General features: G+C 53.6%; 1 protein-coding gene across 4 annotated transcripts in view; it reads right to left on the reverse strand.

Moving 5' to 3' along the window:
- Positions 1 to 14484, reverse strand: part of KLHL18 (kelch like family member 18) — a 32804-nt gene extending 18320 nt beyond the window's left edge. For all 4 annotated transcript variants that reach the window (XM_045578780.1, XM_036430211.2, XM_036430212.2 and 1 more), the window contains exon 1: positions 14352 to 14484. Coding sequence is in view for 3 of the 4 variants with exons in the window: in XM_036430211.2 (XP_036286104.1) it covers positions 14352 to 14480 (129 nt within the window). In the remaining variant the exon portion in view is untranslated. The remainder of the gene's footprint in view (positions 1 to 14351) is intronic.
- Positions 14485 to 14804: the final 320 nt, after the last annotated feature.

The raw sequence follows: 14804 nt of genomic DNA on the forward strand, positions 1-14804 counted from the left end.
GTGAGCTTTTCCTTTTGGTTTGATGACATCTACATACATGTGAAAAGCAACTAAACACAAAGTAAAAGACCTGCACTGCACACGTGGATTTGGGGGTGCCGGCAATAACTATGTAGGACCCCTGTGGCACCCAAAAGAAGAAGCTGGTAGGGCCTAAGGCTGAAACTGAGCAGAAGCTCCCAGAAGTCCTGAGCACCTTACTGTCCTAACTTGTGACATGTTCCCTCCCTCTCCCTCTCCCACTCCCCTCTCGAGTCTCTCCCCCTTTCCCCCTCCTTTCCCCTTCTCTCTCCCTCTCCCTATTTCCCTCCCCCTCTCTCTCTTTCACTCTCTCCCCCTCCCTCCCTCTCTTACACACACACCCCTTCCCATTCTTCCTGGGAGAGACGGAAACGTTCTGTTCCTAGCCCTGCACTGGTGGTATCTTTGGATCAACAGGGACGGTGTAGCATGACACCAGTCTGTTCCGTCACAGGCCAAGTGGGCTCAAGATTCACCGTGCGGCTGCTGGGAGCAGGAGGAGCCGCGGGGCCAAATCTGAGCGAGTCACCTGAGCCAGGAGTTCCCAAGGAAAGCCAAGGTGCCAACAGATTTCTTCCTGATGAGCATTAGGTGCCGCTGCCCTGCCTCCAGGCTCACAAACAGGAAGTGAGCAGCCCCGGCCGGGCAGGCAGAGCACCTTGGGGGCGTGGTGGGCAGCCAGAGAGGATCACCCGTCGTTTCCGGGCACAGATTTGAACCCTGCCGGTGTGAGCTGGTGTGTAGGGAGTCTCTGACGGAGACGCAGCAGGGATGAATTAATCTCTCACAGCCTTCTGGTCAGACATCAGTAACTGTGAGTGTTCTCAGGGAGACCACCTGTCATGGTAGTGAGACCAGTTCTGTGGAGCTAGACTGCCGGGGTTCAAACCCGGGTTCTGCCATCTACTGCCGTGACCCTGGGCTGGCTACTCTGCCTCTCTGTGCCTCAATGCACATTTGCAAAATTAGGTAAGAGCCCTTCTCTTGGGGTTATTCTGAGGATGAAATCAGATAACATCTATACGACATTTAAAACCGTGCATGACACACATTCAGTGCTAGCTGACTGCTCGTTAAAGAAAATGTCCTCACCGAAACAGGTTTGGCTCAGTTGATAGAGCGTCGGCCTGCGGACTGAGAGGTCCTGGGTTCAATTCCAGTCAAGAGCATGTGCATTGGTTGTGGGCACATCCTCCGTGGGGGATGTGCAGGAGGCAGCTGGTCGATGTTCCTCTCTCATCGATGTTTCTAGCTTTCTATCCCTTTCCCTTCCTCTTTGTAAAAATCAATAAAATATTAAAAAAAGAGAAAAAAAGAAAATGTCCTCAAACTCAGGACTCCACAGAGTCACTTTTAAGACCCTCAGAAAAGGGCCGCATACCATGGTCTAGGGTAGGGGTGTCGAACTCAATCAGAGAAGGGGCCAAAATCTAAAATCCAGCCTAAATCGCGGGCTGAATGGTTTACTGAACAGTCATAAACTGTCATTGTGATGGAAACGCAGCAGAGTGCAGTGATGACAGCGCGGTGCGGGCCACATTGCAAGGCCTGGCGGGACGGATTTGGCCCGCAGGCTTGTGTTTGACACATGTGCTCTAGAGTTTAGAGTCTAGACTCACAGGGAACAGATATTACGAAGAGTGCCGGGAGCACATTCTCTGGAGGACTGGTCGCTTACCTATGACCCTCCACCCAGCCCCTGCCAGCTCACACCACGCCGGATTTCCTGCCGATGTTCAGACTTTCTCTGCTGACCCAGAGGCACTGTCGGTCCTGAGGAACTCGGCACTGAGATCGTGTTGTTGACAAAGTGTCTGCTCCTTTCAAAAAGGAGATGAGCTCAGCCTGCGGCAGAGGCATTTGGGCAGGCCTAACCTTTGGCTTCCGAGGCCCGCCACACCGTTCCTCCAGCCCATGGCGTTTAAACGCTAATCACCTCTGGCAGGTAACGCAGCCTCGTCCATCAGAAACGTAGGAGGTGAGGCCTGAGCACCCATCTTCCTACCTGGTCCCAGCCCACCGGCCACCGTCCTGCGCCACCGCCGAGCACAGGCAGAGCAGCCCGCTCCCACTCCGGGTGAGAAGGCGGGTCCACGTTCAGATGGGAAGCCTCAGCCTCAGGGACTGCGTCTGTTTCTGCTCCTTGAGGGTAAGAGGACCTCAGTCAGCCCGTAAACAGCTCACTGAAATCCAGCCCCGTCTTCAACAGCAGCAGAGGAAATCAACCATTTCCTGTGGCATGAAGGAACCCCAGGGAAAAAGACAGCAGTCTCACTACGGTTACAGTCCAAGGGACCATCGGTTCCCTTGGTTAAATATAGAAAAGGAAAAAACAAATACATTTAGAAAAGAATATCAGGTACCGAGTAGGAGGCTCTGACTCCTACTTATTTCTTTTAAGTTTTTCTTACCTACAGAAATAGGTACAGTAAATGTTCAAATAACTATAATACTTGAGGGCTATTACAACAATAACCTATTATTACTTACTAATTATTACCTAGATATATTCTCTATATAGCTGTGTAATATACATAACTATTAAGTATTTATCTGAAAGCCTAGGCCAGTGGTCGGCAAACTCATTAGTCAACAGAGCCAAATATCAACAGGACAACGATTGACGTTTCTTTGGAGAGCCACATTTTTTAAACTTAAAACTTCTTCTAACGCCACTTCTTCAAAATAGACTTGCCCAGGCCGTGGTATTTTGTGGAAGAGCCACATTCAAGGGGCCAAAGAGCCGCATGCGGCTGGGGAGCCGCAGTTTGCCGACCACAGGCCTAGGCGACCCAATGACTGGTCGCTATGATGGGAACTGACCACCAGGGTGCGGACACTCAACGCAGGAGCTGCCCCCTGGTGGTCAGTGCGCTCCCACAGCCGGAGCACCACTCAGCCGACCCACGGGCGCCAGACGCTGGGCTCCCCGAGCGAGGTGAGCGCAGCTGCAGCAGCTCAGGCCTCTCCGCCTGGAGGCAGCGTGCTGAGCAGCGGAGGCGGCACAGCGGGGCTGAGCGAGCAGGCGAGCGGGCAAGCGGGAGCAGCACTGCAACCAGCCGGGGCTCAGGCTCCTCCCCGCCGGCCGCAGCTGCTTCACAACTACTACACCTCTCGGGGGATGTAGGACCGGGGACCAGCTGAAACCACCCGTCCGACACCCCCGAGGGGTCCGAACTGCGGAGGGCTGCGGAGGGCGCGGCCAGGCTGGGGGAGCCCACTGGTGCACGAATCCGTGCACCGGGCCTCTAGTGTACTAACGATGTTACAGTAATTATCATTGTCTATAGTATGATGATGATCTACCATTTCCCCGAAAATAAGACAGTGTCTTATATTAATTTTTCCCCCAAAGTTGCGCTAGGTCTTATTTTTAGGGGATGTCTTATCTTTCCATGTGCTAGGTCTTCTTTTCGGAGGATGTCTTATTTTCGGGGAAACACGGTATTAACAAGCTCCTTTAGGTTACCCGCAGATAACAGAAAACACCTGCCACTGAGAACCTGCCAGCCTGCCGCCACGGCTCCGCTGGCCAGGCCTGACCCGGGGAGCTGCTCCGAAGGCAGCTGCTCGGTTCCCAGTCAGGGCACAAGTCCGGGGCCTCAGTTCCTGACCGATGTTCCTCTGCCTCTCTCCCTCTCCCTTCCTCTCTCTAAATATTACCGTAATTAAAAAACAAGAGAATTCACGAAAACTGTACTTTCTGCTCAGTCTTTCCATAAACCTAAAACTCCTCTGAAAAATAGTCTGTTAGTTAAAAAAAACTGTAACAGCTATATGAAAAGTTCGCAGAAATGAAAAAACACACTCATAATCTAAGTGAATATAACTTATTATTTTTGCATATTACCTGAAGCTTGGTCATGTACACATACATCTTTTTTATAAATAGCGTGCAGGAGGCAGCTAATCAATGATTCTCTCTCATCATTGATGTTTCTCTCCCCCACCCTCTGAAATTTGTAAAAACACACGTTAAAAAATGACAGAGCAGGTGGTGTAGAAACGCTCCCCATGTCCTCTCAGAGGTCTGATGAAGTAACAAGTTTACAAATAATACGATTCGACAGGACTTAGTATTACTTGATGATATATATGAATATATCATTATTGTTTTTAAATCCAGGCTCCTGAGCTGACCTTGGGTGCTGGTGAGGCCGGAGGAGCAGGTCACTCCCTGGGAAGCAGGTTCTCCGGGAGCAGAGCGAGAGGACATGGTGTGTGTGAGGATACGGGTGGGCAAGGCAGGGTGACAGCAGCGAGCTCGCCAAGGGCGGTCTGCTCGTGTGTTATTCGTCCTCACAAACGCAGGGCAGGGCTGGAAAATGGCGGGTACAGTGAACATCCTGTCCAGCCTGGGGTTCTGACGGCGTTGTCAAGCGCACTGTCTGAACCCCCCCGTTTCTTTTTGTTCTTTTAATCCTCACCTGAGGATATTTTCCATTGATTTTTTTAGGGAGAGTGGAAGGGAGAGGGAGAGACAGAGAGAAACATCGATGTGAGAGAAACATATGGTTGGGCCACAGAGGAACCTGCAACCGAAGTACGTGCCTTTGACCGGAATCGAACCCGGGACCCTTCGGTCCGCAGGCCGACGCTCTATCCTCTGGCGGTGCTGGGCCTCCGGCGATGCTGGTGCTACCGGAGCAGCCGCGGTGAAGTGGGCGGGCACAGAGGAGCGAGAGCACCGCACCTGGAGGGTACGGGATGCCTTTGGAGGTGGGCGCTCGCAGGCCGGGCTCTGCCTCGCGGGCGCACAGGCGGGCAGGGGGGGGAGTGCAGCGTGGGCACACAGGCTGGCTGAACAGACACAGGCCAAGCGCCAGGAGCAGAGGAGGAGCGCTTGGCCCCTCTCTCCCCTCGAGGAGAAGCAGGAGAGGACCTGACGCCGGGCAGGGTTCTGTGCGGAAGGAGCGGACACTCCCCTCGAAGGAATCCTTGGGCCAAGGCCCAGAAACCGGAGCACAGGAGGCAGCCGAGGGGCCCTGGGCGGCGGGGGGCACGGGAGAGGGGCCAGGTCTGGGCCTGAGCATCGGGAACACAGCGGGCAGTCCCAGCAGAGCCCGGGAGAGGCGGTCAGTGCCTGCAGGACATCCGTAAGCTCTGGCTTAAACCTCAGACGGCTGACGGCTTTCTGTGAGCAGCTTAGAATGACCAGACTCAGTTCAATCAGCAGCCCTTCCCTTAATCCTACGGCACCAGCCACCACCTGCCGCCCTGCCCCGGCATTCCGGCTCTCTCCAGCATCCCGGCTCTCCCCAGACGCCCTGATGACTTCAAGGGACGGCCTACGGGTGACGGGAAAGCAGCTTCACCCCCGGGCAGGAGCATCCTCACCGGCCACAGCTCGTCCACTTCCTGCCCCTCCTGTCCCCGCCTCCACTTTCCCTGTTCCTCACAAGAACAAGCCCCAGTGGTCTCTCACTCTGCCCGCTAGCATCCTCTCCCCAGAATGGCGAAGCAGGGAAAGGTGCGGTGAATTCCCGGGAGGGCCTCACCTCCCTTCCTTAGGCATGCCCTGGCCCCCTGCATTCATGAGTAAGTGAACAGTTACTGTCTGGACTTCCTTAGTCACACCGCCCGATGCAATGACTCCGCTGGCTTCGGGGTCGGGAGCGGGTGAAAGTACAGCGGAAGAGGGAGAGGTGCCGCCCAGGACGGGTGGAGGAGACGGAGGTGACTGCCTCCCTTCAGGTGAGCCCCTGGCCTCGGTGACTCCTCAGTCACAGATAACGGATTCTTATTGCACCAGCTGCTGGCTGTTTCCTGAAACACCACCTCTGGCCCTGCCTCAGGCTCTGAGCACTCCTCCCTCAGGTCTGCTCCAGGACACTCTCACCTCAGTCTCCTCAGAGCACTCTCAGCCCGCCCTGCTTATTTCTCTTCACAGCACCATCACCACTGGGCATTTCACACTGAACTAGTGGCCCTGTGCATGGACTCCTGCACACTGAAAGGAAATTAATTAGAATGAATATTTTAATATCACTAACACCCTTACTCTGTAACAGAAGTGTCAACCAAATTCATGGTCAACAATGACAGATGGAAACACATGGTGCCAGCTAGAGTTTCATATGTATCGCATGTGTGAGTCAACTTGGCTATATATTGTGTGTGTGTATGTGTGTGTGTGTGTGTATATATATATATATATATATATATATATATATATAGGCAAACTTGCCTAATTAAACCTGCTTTTTGATGTAGCTAAACTTTCCCCAGTTCAGTGAAGGGCCACAGCTTCTCTTTCAGGTAGCTGTCAGCAACACAGCAATAAATATCAACACAAAGCAGATAATTATTGTAGATCACGCAGGGAGAACAAAGAGTGAAATATTTAACTGCAGCCGTGTTTTACTATATTCTGCAAAGTGAGAAAATCTGAACTCACTTTCAAGGTCTACCATTCCTTCTTTTCAGTCGGGTCAAGTTTCTAAGCTTTCTAAATCTCCGTTTTCCAGCTAATAAAAGGAAAATAGGATTCCACTGAGTCTCCTATCTCCTACTCCAGGACTTCTGTGAGAATTAACTGAGAAGAGGCAAGTGAAAACGCTTCACAGACATTTGGTTAAAGTGTAAAATGTTTGCACCTGGCTGTACAGCAAGTTGTGTTCCTGGGCTGCAGAAACTCCAAGGAGGCTAGTCGCTAGGGAGAGGAAGCTGTGCATTGCTCCGTGATGCCATTACCTGGTGCCCACAGCGACCATTTGCAAGCTGGACTGGGCTGTGGGCCGCATTTTGTGCCATGGTGGGCTGCAATTTCGTGGGGGTCTCACTCTGGGGTGGTGGGGGGCCTGTGTCCCACTTGGGGGAAGCTGAGTGTTGCTTTGTGGACGCCAGGTCTGAGGTGCTGTTTCTCTGTAAATGGTCAGTGCGCATCACGGCAGCTCCTGTGTTCAGCTTCTGCGTCCTGGTGGTCAGTGTGTGTCATAGCGGCCGGCCGGTTGGACACTTAGCATATCAGCTTTTCATTTCTGGATTAGTTTTTACGCTGGCCAATCCCCCCACGAGGATGTGAGCTCACACCCAGAGGCTTTGCTTACTCTGCTCACTGCTTGTCCCCAGCACTTAGAACTGTGCTGGGGCATGTGGACGGAGCGGACACATTCTGAGCCCTGAGCACGTGCTGAGCGAGAGTGAAACGGGAGCCACTCCCTGCGGATGACTGTATCAGAGCTGAGGCAGACACGCCAGCTGCACAGGATGCTCTCTCGGCATGGGACTAAAGTCCAAAAAACAAACACACAAAAACCTGGTTTAGGTGAAGGTGAAGCGTCTACAGTGGGACAGTGGTTTACTGAGCACCTATTGTGTGAACACCTCAGCGAATGGTTCAGTCACAGCCCTGGAGTGACAACACTGTACACAATTATGGAACTACCATTGTGATAAGTGCCACCACAGACACACAAAGAGGGGACGAGCCAAAGCCAGCCCAGGACTTACTCCCACGTGACTAGATGCTGGCGTGCGGTCCCCACACAGAGCGAACAAAGGAGAGACGGTGGAAGGGAACGGGCTTCCTTTCGGAGGTAGTGAGTATGCGGACAGGATGCACGGGGGATGTAGGGCTGCACCGTACGGGGAGCAACACAGACGGAGCCACCGGTGACTGCAGACAGCGCCAGCAAACCTTTTCTGGGGAGACAGGTGGGCGCGGCCCTCAGGTTAGCCCTGTCAGGGCCACCTGACGTTTAGAGTTTACAAATCGGCCCAGGAAGAGTAAGCTCGCGACTTAGGCGCCCTTAAATATGCGTCCCCTGGAAGTCCGTTCCTTTCACGTGACCATCTGAAGGGCAGCCCCGGTCTGAGCCAGCTAGACGGCTCTGCACGGCTGAGAGGGCAGCCGCAGAGGCTGAAGGCCAGGATGCACTCCATCTGGCCTCAGACCTCTCTGACCAGGGACTTGGCTGCAGAGACATTCACAGCACCACCAGCAGCCTCACCTGCCCACCTGGTAATAACTCGTGAGCTTATTAACTCTGTTTTTGAATGTGTTATGAACATAACATAAATTTACCATTTTAACCATTTTTTCAATCTCACCCGAGGATATGTTTATTGATTTTTATTTGAGAGAGAGAAGAAGAGAGAAAGAGAGAACATCGATGTGAGACAGAAACAATGATCAGCTGCTTCCCATACCTGGCCCCAACCAGGATTGAATCCAAAACCTTTCGGTGTATGGCAGTGGTCAGCAAACTCATTAGTTAACAGAGCCAAATATTAACAGTACAACGATTGAAATTTCTTTGGAGAGCCCAATTTTTTAAACTTAAACTTCTTCTAATGCCACTTCTTCAAAATAGACTTGCCCAGGCTGTGGTATTTTGTGGAAGAGCCACACTCAATGGGCCAAAGAGCCGCATGTGGCTCAAGAGCCACGGTTTGCCGACCGTTGCCCTTAACTGGTTTGGCTCAGTGAATAGAGCGTCGGCCTGCGGGCTGAAGGGTCCCAGGTTCGCTTCCGGTCAAGGGCATGTACCTTGGTTGTGGGCACATCCCCAGTAGGGGGTGTGCAGGAGGCAGCTGATCGATGTTTCTCATTGATGTTTCTTTTTTTATTTTATTTTATATTTTTATTGATTTTTCTTACAGAGAGGAAGAGAGATAGAGCGCTAGAAACGTCGATGAGAGAGAAACATCGACCAGCTGCCTCTTGCACACCCCCTACTGGGAATGCGCCTGCAACCAAGGTACATGCCCTTGACCGGAATCGAACCTGGGACCTTTCAGTCCACAGACTGAAGCTCTACCGCTGAGCCAAACCGGTTTCGGCTGTTTCTCATTGATGTTTCTGACTCTCTATCCCTCTCCCCTCCTCTCTGTAGAAATAAAAATAAAATACATATATTTTTAAAAAGTGTTTCTGTGTTCTGACTGGATGTGCGGTACACCCTGCGCAGACATACTGCGCCAGAGCTGACACACAGACCGACTTCGCCTGCGGAAAACCACACTCTGGCCCTTACCTTCATGGCCCTGCACACAGCCGGCAGGTCCCCGGACTCAGCGGCCACCGGTCTCCTGGGGCCCGCCATTCTGCAAACAGCCGAGCAGCCTCAGCTGCGACTGAGGAAGGGAGCGCGGCCTCTCCAGTCAATGCTCCCGGCTCCAGCAGAGCCGCAGACTCAAGCTCAGTGGCAAATCTTAACAGTAACTTCTCCTATGAGAGTTACTCCGTCACCAACCGGGACAGCCCCGTTCCCCTGCAGTGAGCTGGGGAAAGACAGTTCTTCACTCCTGCGTCAGCTGTTCGCTTTAAACGAGATGCTCCCAATTTATAGAGACTTGAAACCAAAGAAGTCTCCGCTGGGACAACGAGGCAAGTGTAACTTGCTTTGAAAGCCTTAAGCTCCACCAAGGCCCTGCATCAGTGCACAGAGACCAGCGACCACAGCGGACTGGCCCACGGCTGTGTTGTAAGTAACTTTTACCAGACACCTACCCGCTCGTCTGCGTATCGCTGATTCGGTGCTCCACCACCAGAGCTGAGTAATTGCAACTGAAACTGAATGACCCACAAATCCTAAAATATTTACTATCTGGCTCTTCACAGGAAAGGCCTGCCAACTCCCGGGTCACAGGTATTGATTGGCTCATTGTTCCCACTGGAAACAAGTGGTGGTGTGATCAGCTGTGGGAGTCGAAAGGCCTTTACTAAGCAACTGTGGGGGAAGCTGGCTGGTACCACCCCCAGGAGGCACCCGAGTGGCCACACCTCCAAATCCAAAGCAGGAAATAGACGCTTATAGTTTGGGGTGGGGGGTGGGGGCGTGGAGCACACCCGCAGAAAAGCTTCGTGGTCTCACCTCCCATCACCCAGCCTTCAAGAACAGGGGAGCCTCGCACAGAACAGTAAGAAGCCACCTGCAGGGAAGCCCTTCCAGACCCAGGCTTCCTGCGTCACCAGGGGTTCCCCACACCACGCTCCCGGAGGCTCAGGGCGGACCCGGTTAGGTTGCCTGGCTTGTAACTGATTTTCCAAGATTCTTCCGACTCTCAAGGGAGTCGGGAGAAAACCCTGGGAGTGAGCTATAGTCAGAAGCACAGGTTTTCCAATACAAAGTCATTTCAAAATCAAAAGAATCAAGGACTGGATTTGTCCAGAGACTAGCAGAGAAGCCTCCACCTTCCTCCCTCCGGCGACAGGAGTGGTGGTGCACTTGGAAAACGCCACGGCCCTCCACGCCCGGAGACGGGCAGAGGTGAGCTCCGATCGGGTCCTGCCTCCCGCAGGCAGGCAAGCATCACTTCCGCTCACAAACAGCTGTGTCTTCCGCTCACAAACAGCTGGGCTGGAGCACAGGCCACACAGCGCTGGCCTCGGGGGATCCCTCACATCCCTAAGCCTCCAGGTGTGTCATCTGCAGAATCAATGCTTTGATCCTGGACCTCCGAGGCTCCTTTTACCATGACTGTCCTCGCTCTGTAATTATACCTGTGCGCTCACCACCTTACTCATCACACAGAAATGGCACGCATCAACAAGTCCTCACCTCACTTCCTGACATCCTTCTCCACCTACTCTCTCATCGCAAAACCAGCGTGACAATTAGGCAACACTCCAGAAGCAATGTGTGGCTCTGGAAGCCAGGCTCGGCAAAGACTGTCCCCCTGGGCCCGGTGGGCAGACAGAGGGAAGTGTTCTCACCCTGTGCCTTTCACCCACGAAAACGGCATTTCCTTCTGGAGGCTAAATTCTCAGATCTGGGTTCAAAGCCTCAGCAGAGGCCCTGGGAAGTGCTGGGAAGGCGGATACCAGCAGATCTTGGAGGAGCCATTTATCAGTGATTGCAAAAACAAAGTAGGGGTGTGTGGGCAGATCCTCTGTCCTAAATGTATGCGTCAGCAAATAGCATGCTGGTTTGGTGACCCCATTCTGTTCTCACAAATAGAAAAAGGAGTGAGGGGAGGGGAGGACAGAAAGAGTGAATGCGGAGGGTCTGGATCTCACGAACAGGAAGTTGTGAGGACACTCCTGAACCTGGGGAGTCTGCCCAGTCAGCTGGACCCAGGTGAACCTCACAGATGTGACCTGAGCACTGGGTCCAGGTGGCCCAGAGGGAAGGGGACAAGCCCTACAGGTGGGAGGAAGGGGCAAGAGCCTCCGTGAATGCAAGCCTTTCCCCCCAGACCAAGTGGTGAGCTACAGGCTGCCAAGAAGGCCTGCACTCCTGTCCTCCTGGGTAACACGACTTTTTTTTTAAAGTTTTTAAAAATACATATATTTTATTGATTTTTTTTATAGAGAGTACAGGAGAGTGATAGAAATATCGATGAGAGAGAAACATCGAGCAGCTGCCTCCTGCACACTCCCTACTGAGTATGTGCCCCGCAACCAAGGCACATGCCCTTGACCAGAATCGAACCTGGGACCCTTCAGTCCATAGGCCGACGCTCTATCCACTGAGCCAAACTGGTTATGGCTAAAACGACTTTTTTTTTTTTTTTTTTTTTTTTTAAATAGAATCAATTCAGCTGGATTCATGACCCAAGATGGGCATCAGGGAAGCTGCTCTCAAGAAAGAATGCAGGGGGAGGTGTGCAGGAGGCAGCCGATCAATGATTCTCTCTGAGAGATGATGTTTCTATCTTCCTCTTCCTCTCCCTTCCTCTCTGAAATAAAAATATATTTTAAAAAAGAACAAATACAAAATTTTGCACATATGTAAGTATGTACATTTTTCTGGAGAGAAGGCTCAACGCTTTCATTTTCAAAGAGGGCCCTACATAGAGAATGTGATTTTAAAAATCCAACATATTATCCTTTTTTATTATGCCTCTACTTAATTATCCAGCAGGTACCTAAGGAATTTAAATTTCAAATATTTTCCCCGAAAATTAAGGAAGGTCAAGAGCTGACAGTGAGGTTTGAGAACGCGGCATGCTGCTAATGCTTTCTCTCCTTAAAAGGCAGAAAGACAAGAAGGTTACGTTAGGAATGATTACAGCTGACCTGCGGTAGATGAACTCACAGGATCGCAGCTGCAACCAGTTCAGTCACTGTCAGTGAAGAAGAGGGAGGGAGATCATGACAGAACACTTGGCCTGGAGCTCGGAGACCAGCAGCCTATCTCTAGTCCTCGCTCCCCCTGCTTTCAGCTGTGACCCTGGAAAGTCCCTTTTCCTTCTGGGCTTGGGCAATTAAGTACAACAGTGGTTTGCAAACTCTGTGAAGGCAATGAACATTATCCTCCTATATAATAAAGATGTAACATGCAAATTAACCCTCACACCCTCACAAGATGGCTGCCTGCGACCAGGCCAGCAGGGGTGTTAGTGAGGGACGACCAAACAACTGAACAAGCAGGCTGCGGGGGGAGGGCCAACAAGGCCAACAAGGGGGGGTGACCTGGCCAGCAGCGGGGAGCAGTTAGGGGTGACCAGGCAGGCAAGCAGGTGAGCGATTAGGAGCCAGCAGTCCCAGATTGGAGAGGGATCCCGGATTGGAGAGGGTGCAGGCTGGGCAGGAATTTCTCCCACTGGGCCTTCAGTGTTTATATTAAATCATCCAGAATTCATTAGAAGCTGGAACAAATTCCAAATGGCAGGCTGAACATACACATTTATATCCACGTCTAGAAGCCCCATAAGTTATTATCCTTCAATATCTATTCTTACTGAGCATTTACCACGGTTTTCTTTAATGTTTAAACTGAGATTTCAACCCTGGATGTATCAGTCTTTTCTTTTTTTAATGTATTTTTATTGATTTCGTGTCAAAGACGTGGGCATAAAACTCCAACCCCTGCAACTGAGATACATGCCCTTGACTGGAATCGAACCCAGGACCCTTTGGTCCACAGGCCGAAGCTCTGTCCATTGAGCCAAACCGGCCAGGGCCATACTTGGCGTTTAGTGTTTGGGCCTCCTGGCGTGGGCAGACCCAAACATTTCTGTTGTCTAACGTTTACAGCGATAAGAAACGCACGCCAGGCATTCGGCAAAGAACACCACAGGCGCGCTCCTGTAATCCTCGTGCTAATGCTGAGCATTAGGATCATCTCCGCTGGCGGCCCTGGGAAAAGGAACTTGCCCAACTAGGTCACAACTAGGATTGTCACCCTAATCCTTACAACACCCACGCCACACTCGGCCACTCTGCTCTGCTGTCTCCAGAGACCTGACTCCAGCATTAGGAGAGTCCCCGGAAGCCCGTGGGAAACAGTGAGAGGGAAAAAAGAGCTATGTGTGGTCTTACCTTGTTTGCAAATGTGTCCTCCACAGACGGAGGGCTTTCCAGCCAGAGCCCAGCAGGGACCGGACCTGCTGCCCACCGGGAGGGAGGGCCCTGCGGCAGCTCAGCCAGCCGCAGCCCCCGCCCTGTTCCTGACCTTTGCGGTGGTCTGGGCGGTGGTGGGGGGAGGGGGCTCTCGCAGTGTGGGGCCCAGGAGCTTTCTACCTCAAAAGATTCCCGATTTCCATCATTATTTTTTATTTCTTTTAAAATATATTTCTTTATTATTTCAGAGAGGAAGAGAGAGGGAGAGAGAGAAACATCAATGATGAGAATCACTGACTAGCTGCCCCCTGCACGCCCTGCTCTGGGGATGGAGCCGGAAACCCAACCCGGACATGTGCCCTTGACCTGAATTGAACCCGGGACCCTCTATCCACTGGGCCAAACCGGCTAGGGCTCCATTATTACTTTTTAAACAATCCCACTTATTTTTACAAAATATAGCTTCATTGATTTCAGAGAGGAGAGAGGGAGAACGACAGAAACATCAACGAGGAGAATCAGTGATCCGCCGCCTCCTGCACGCCCCCGCCCCCAACTACTGGGGATCAAGCCCACAACCCGGGCGTGTGCCCTTGACCGGGAATCGAACCCGGACCCCTCGGTCCGCAGGCCGGCGCTCTAACCACTGAGCCACCGGGCCGGGGCCACATCCGCTGCGGGAAGTTCTCAGGAGACAAGACGGCAATGGAACGACCACGGGCGAGCGATGCCCGCGACGGCGAAGCCCACGCCCCCGCCCCGGCGAGCTTGGGGGGCGCGGAGGGATGTCCCCGGAGGCGGGGCAGGTGCCTGTGCGGCCCCACCCCTTCCTCCAGGGGGCGCTGCCGGTCCCTCGGCCCCTGACAGAGGGGAGGGCGGCCCCCCATGCCCCGCGCTCCGGGGCCGCTCGGCCTTTCCCTCTCGGGCGGAGGCTGCGCGGGTCCGCTCCCCGCTCGCCGGCTCCCCCGGCCCCGCGTCCCACCTCCCGGCTCCCCCGGCCCCGCGTCCCACCTCCCGGCTCCCGGACCTCGCTGCCCCTGGGCCCCGCCCCTCTGTCCCCCGGGCCGGTCCCGCGCCCTCGCCCCGCGCCGCCCGGTACCTTGAGCGTCACGTCGCACAGCTTGCCCTGCCGGCGGATCTCCTCCATGACGCCGTAGCCGCGACTGGGCAACTCGGACACGGAGAAGTGCACCAGGTCCTCCAGCTCCTCCGCGCCGTCCTCCACCATCTTCGCCCGCCGCCGCGACTGCGCAGGCCCGGCCGCTCGGCCGGCCGGCTCCGAACTCCGCGGGGCGGGGCGGGGCGCGGGCGCGCGCCGACGCCGGCTGGAGCGCAGGGCTGGGAACGGACGGGCCTGCGCGGCCGCCGTAGTCGGAGCCGGTCCCGCGCCGGAAGCCCTGCAGCCCCGCTTCCTGGTTCCTGCGCAGCTCTCGTTCCCTGGCTACCTCGACCCTGGTCTCGCACCTGCAGCTGCCGCATTCTTCCGAGAATCGACGGTCCTGTGTCCTGTTTTCCTGACGCTGCCCTGACCTTACTCGTATCTCAACCGAGG

The sequence above is a fragment of the Pipistrellus kuhlii genome, unplaced genomic scaffold, assembly GCF_014108245.1.
Source record: "Pipistrellus kuhlii isolate mPipKuh1 unplaced genomic scaffold, mPipKuh1.p scaffold_m20_p_103, whole genome shotgun sequence".
Taxonomy (NCBI): Eukaryota; Metazoa; Chordata; class Mammalia; order Chiroptera; family Vespertilionidae; genus Pipistrellus; species Pipistrellus kuhlii.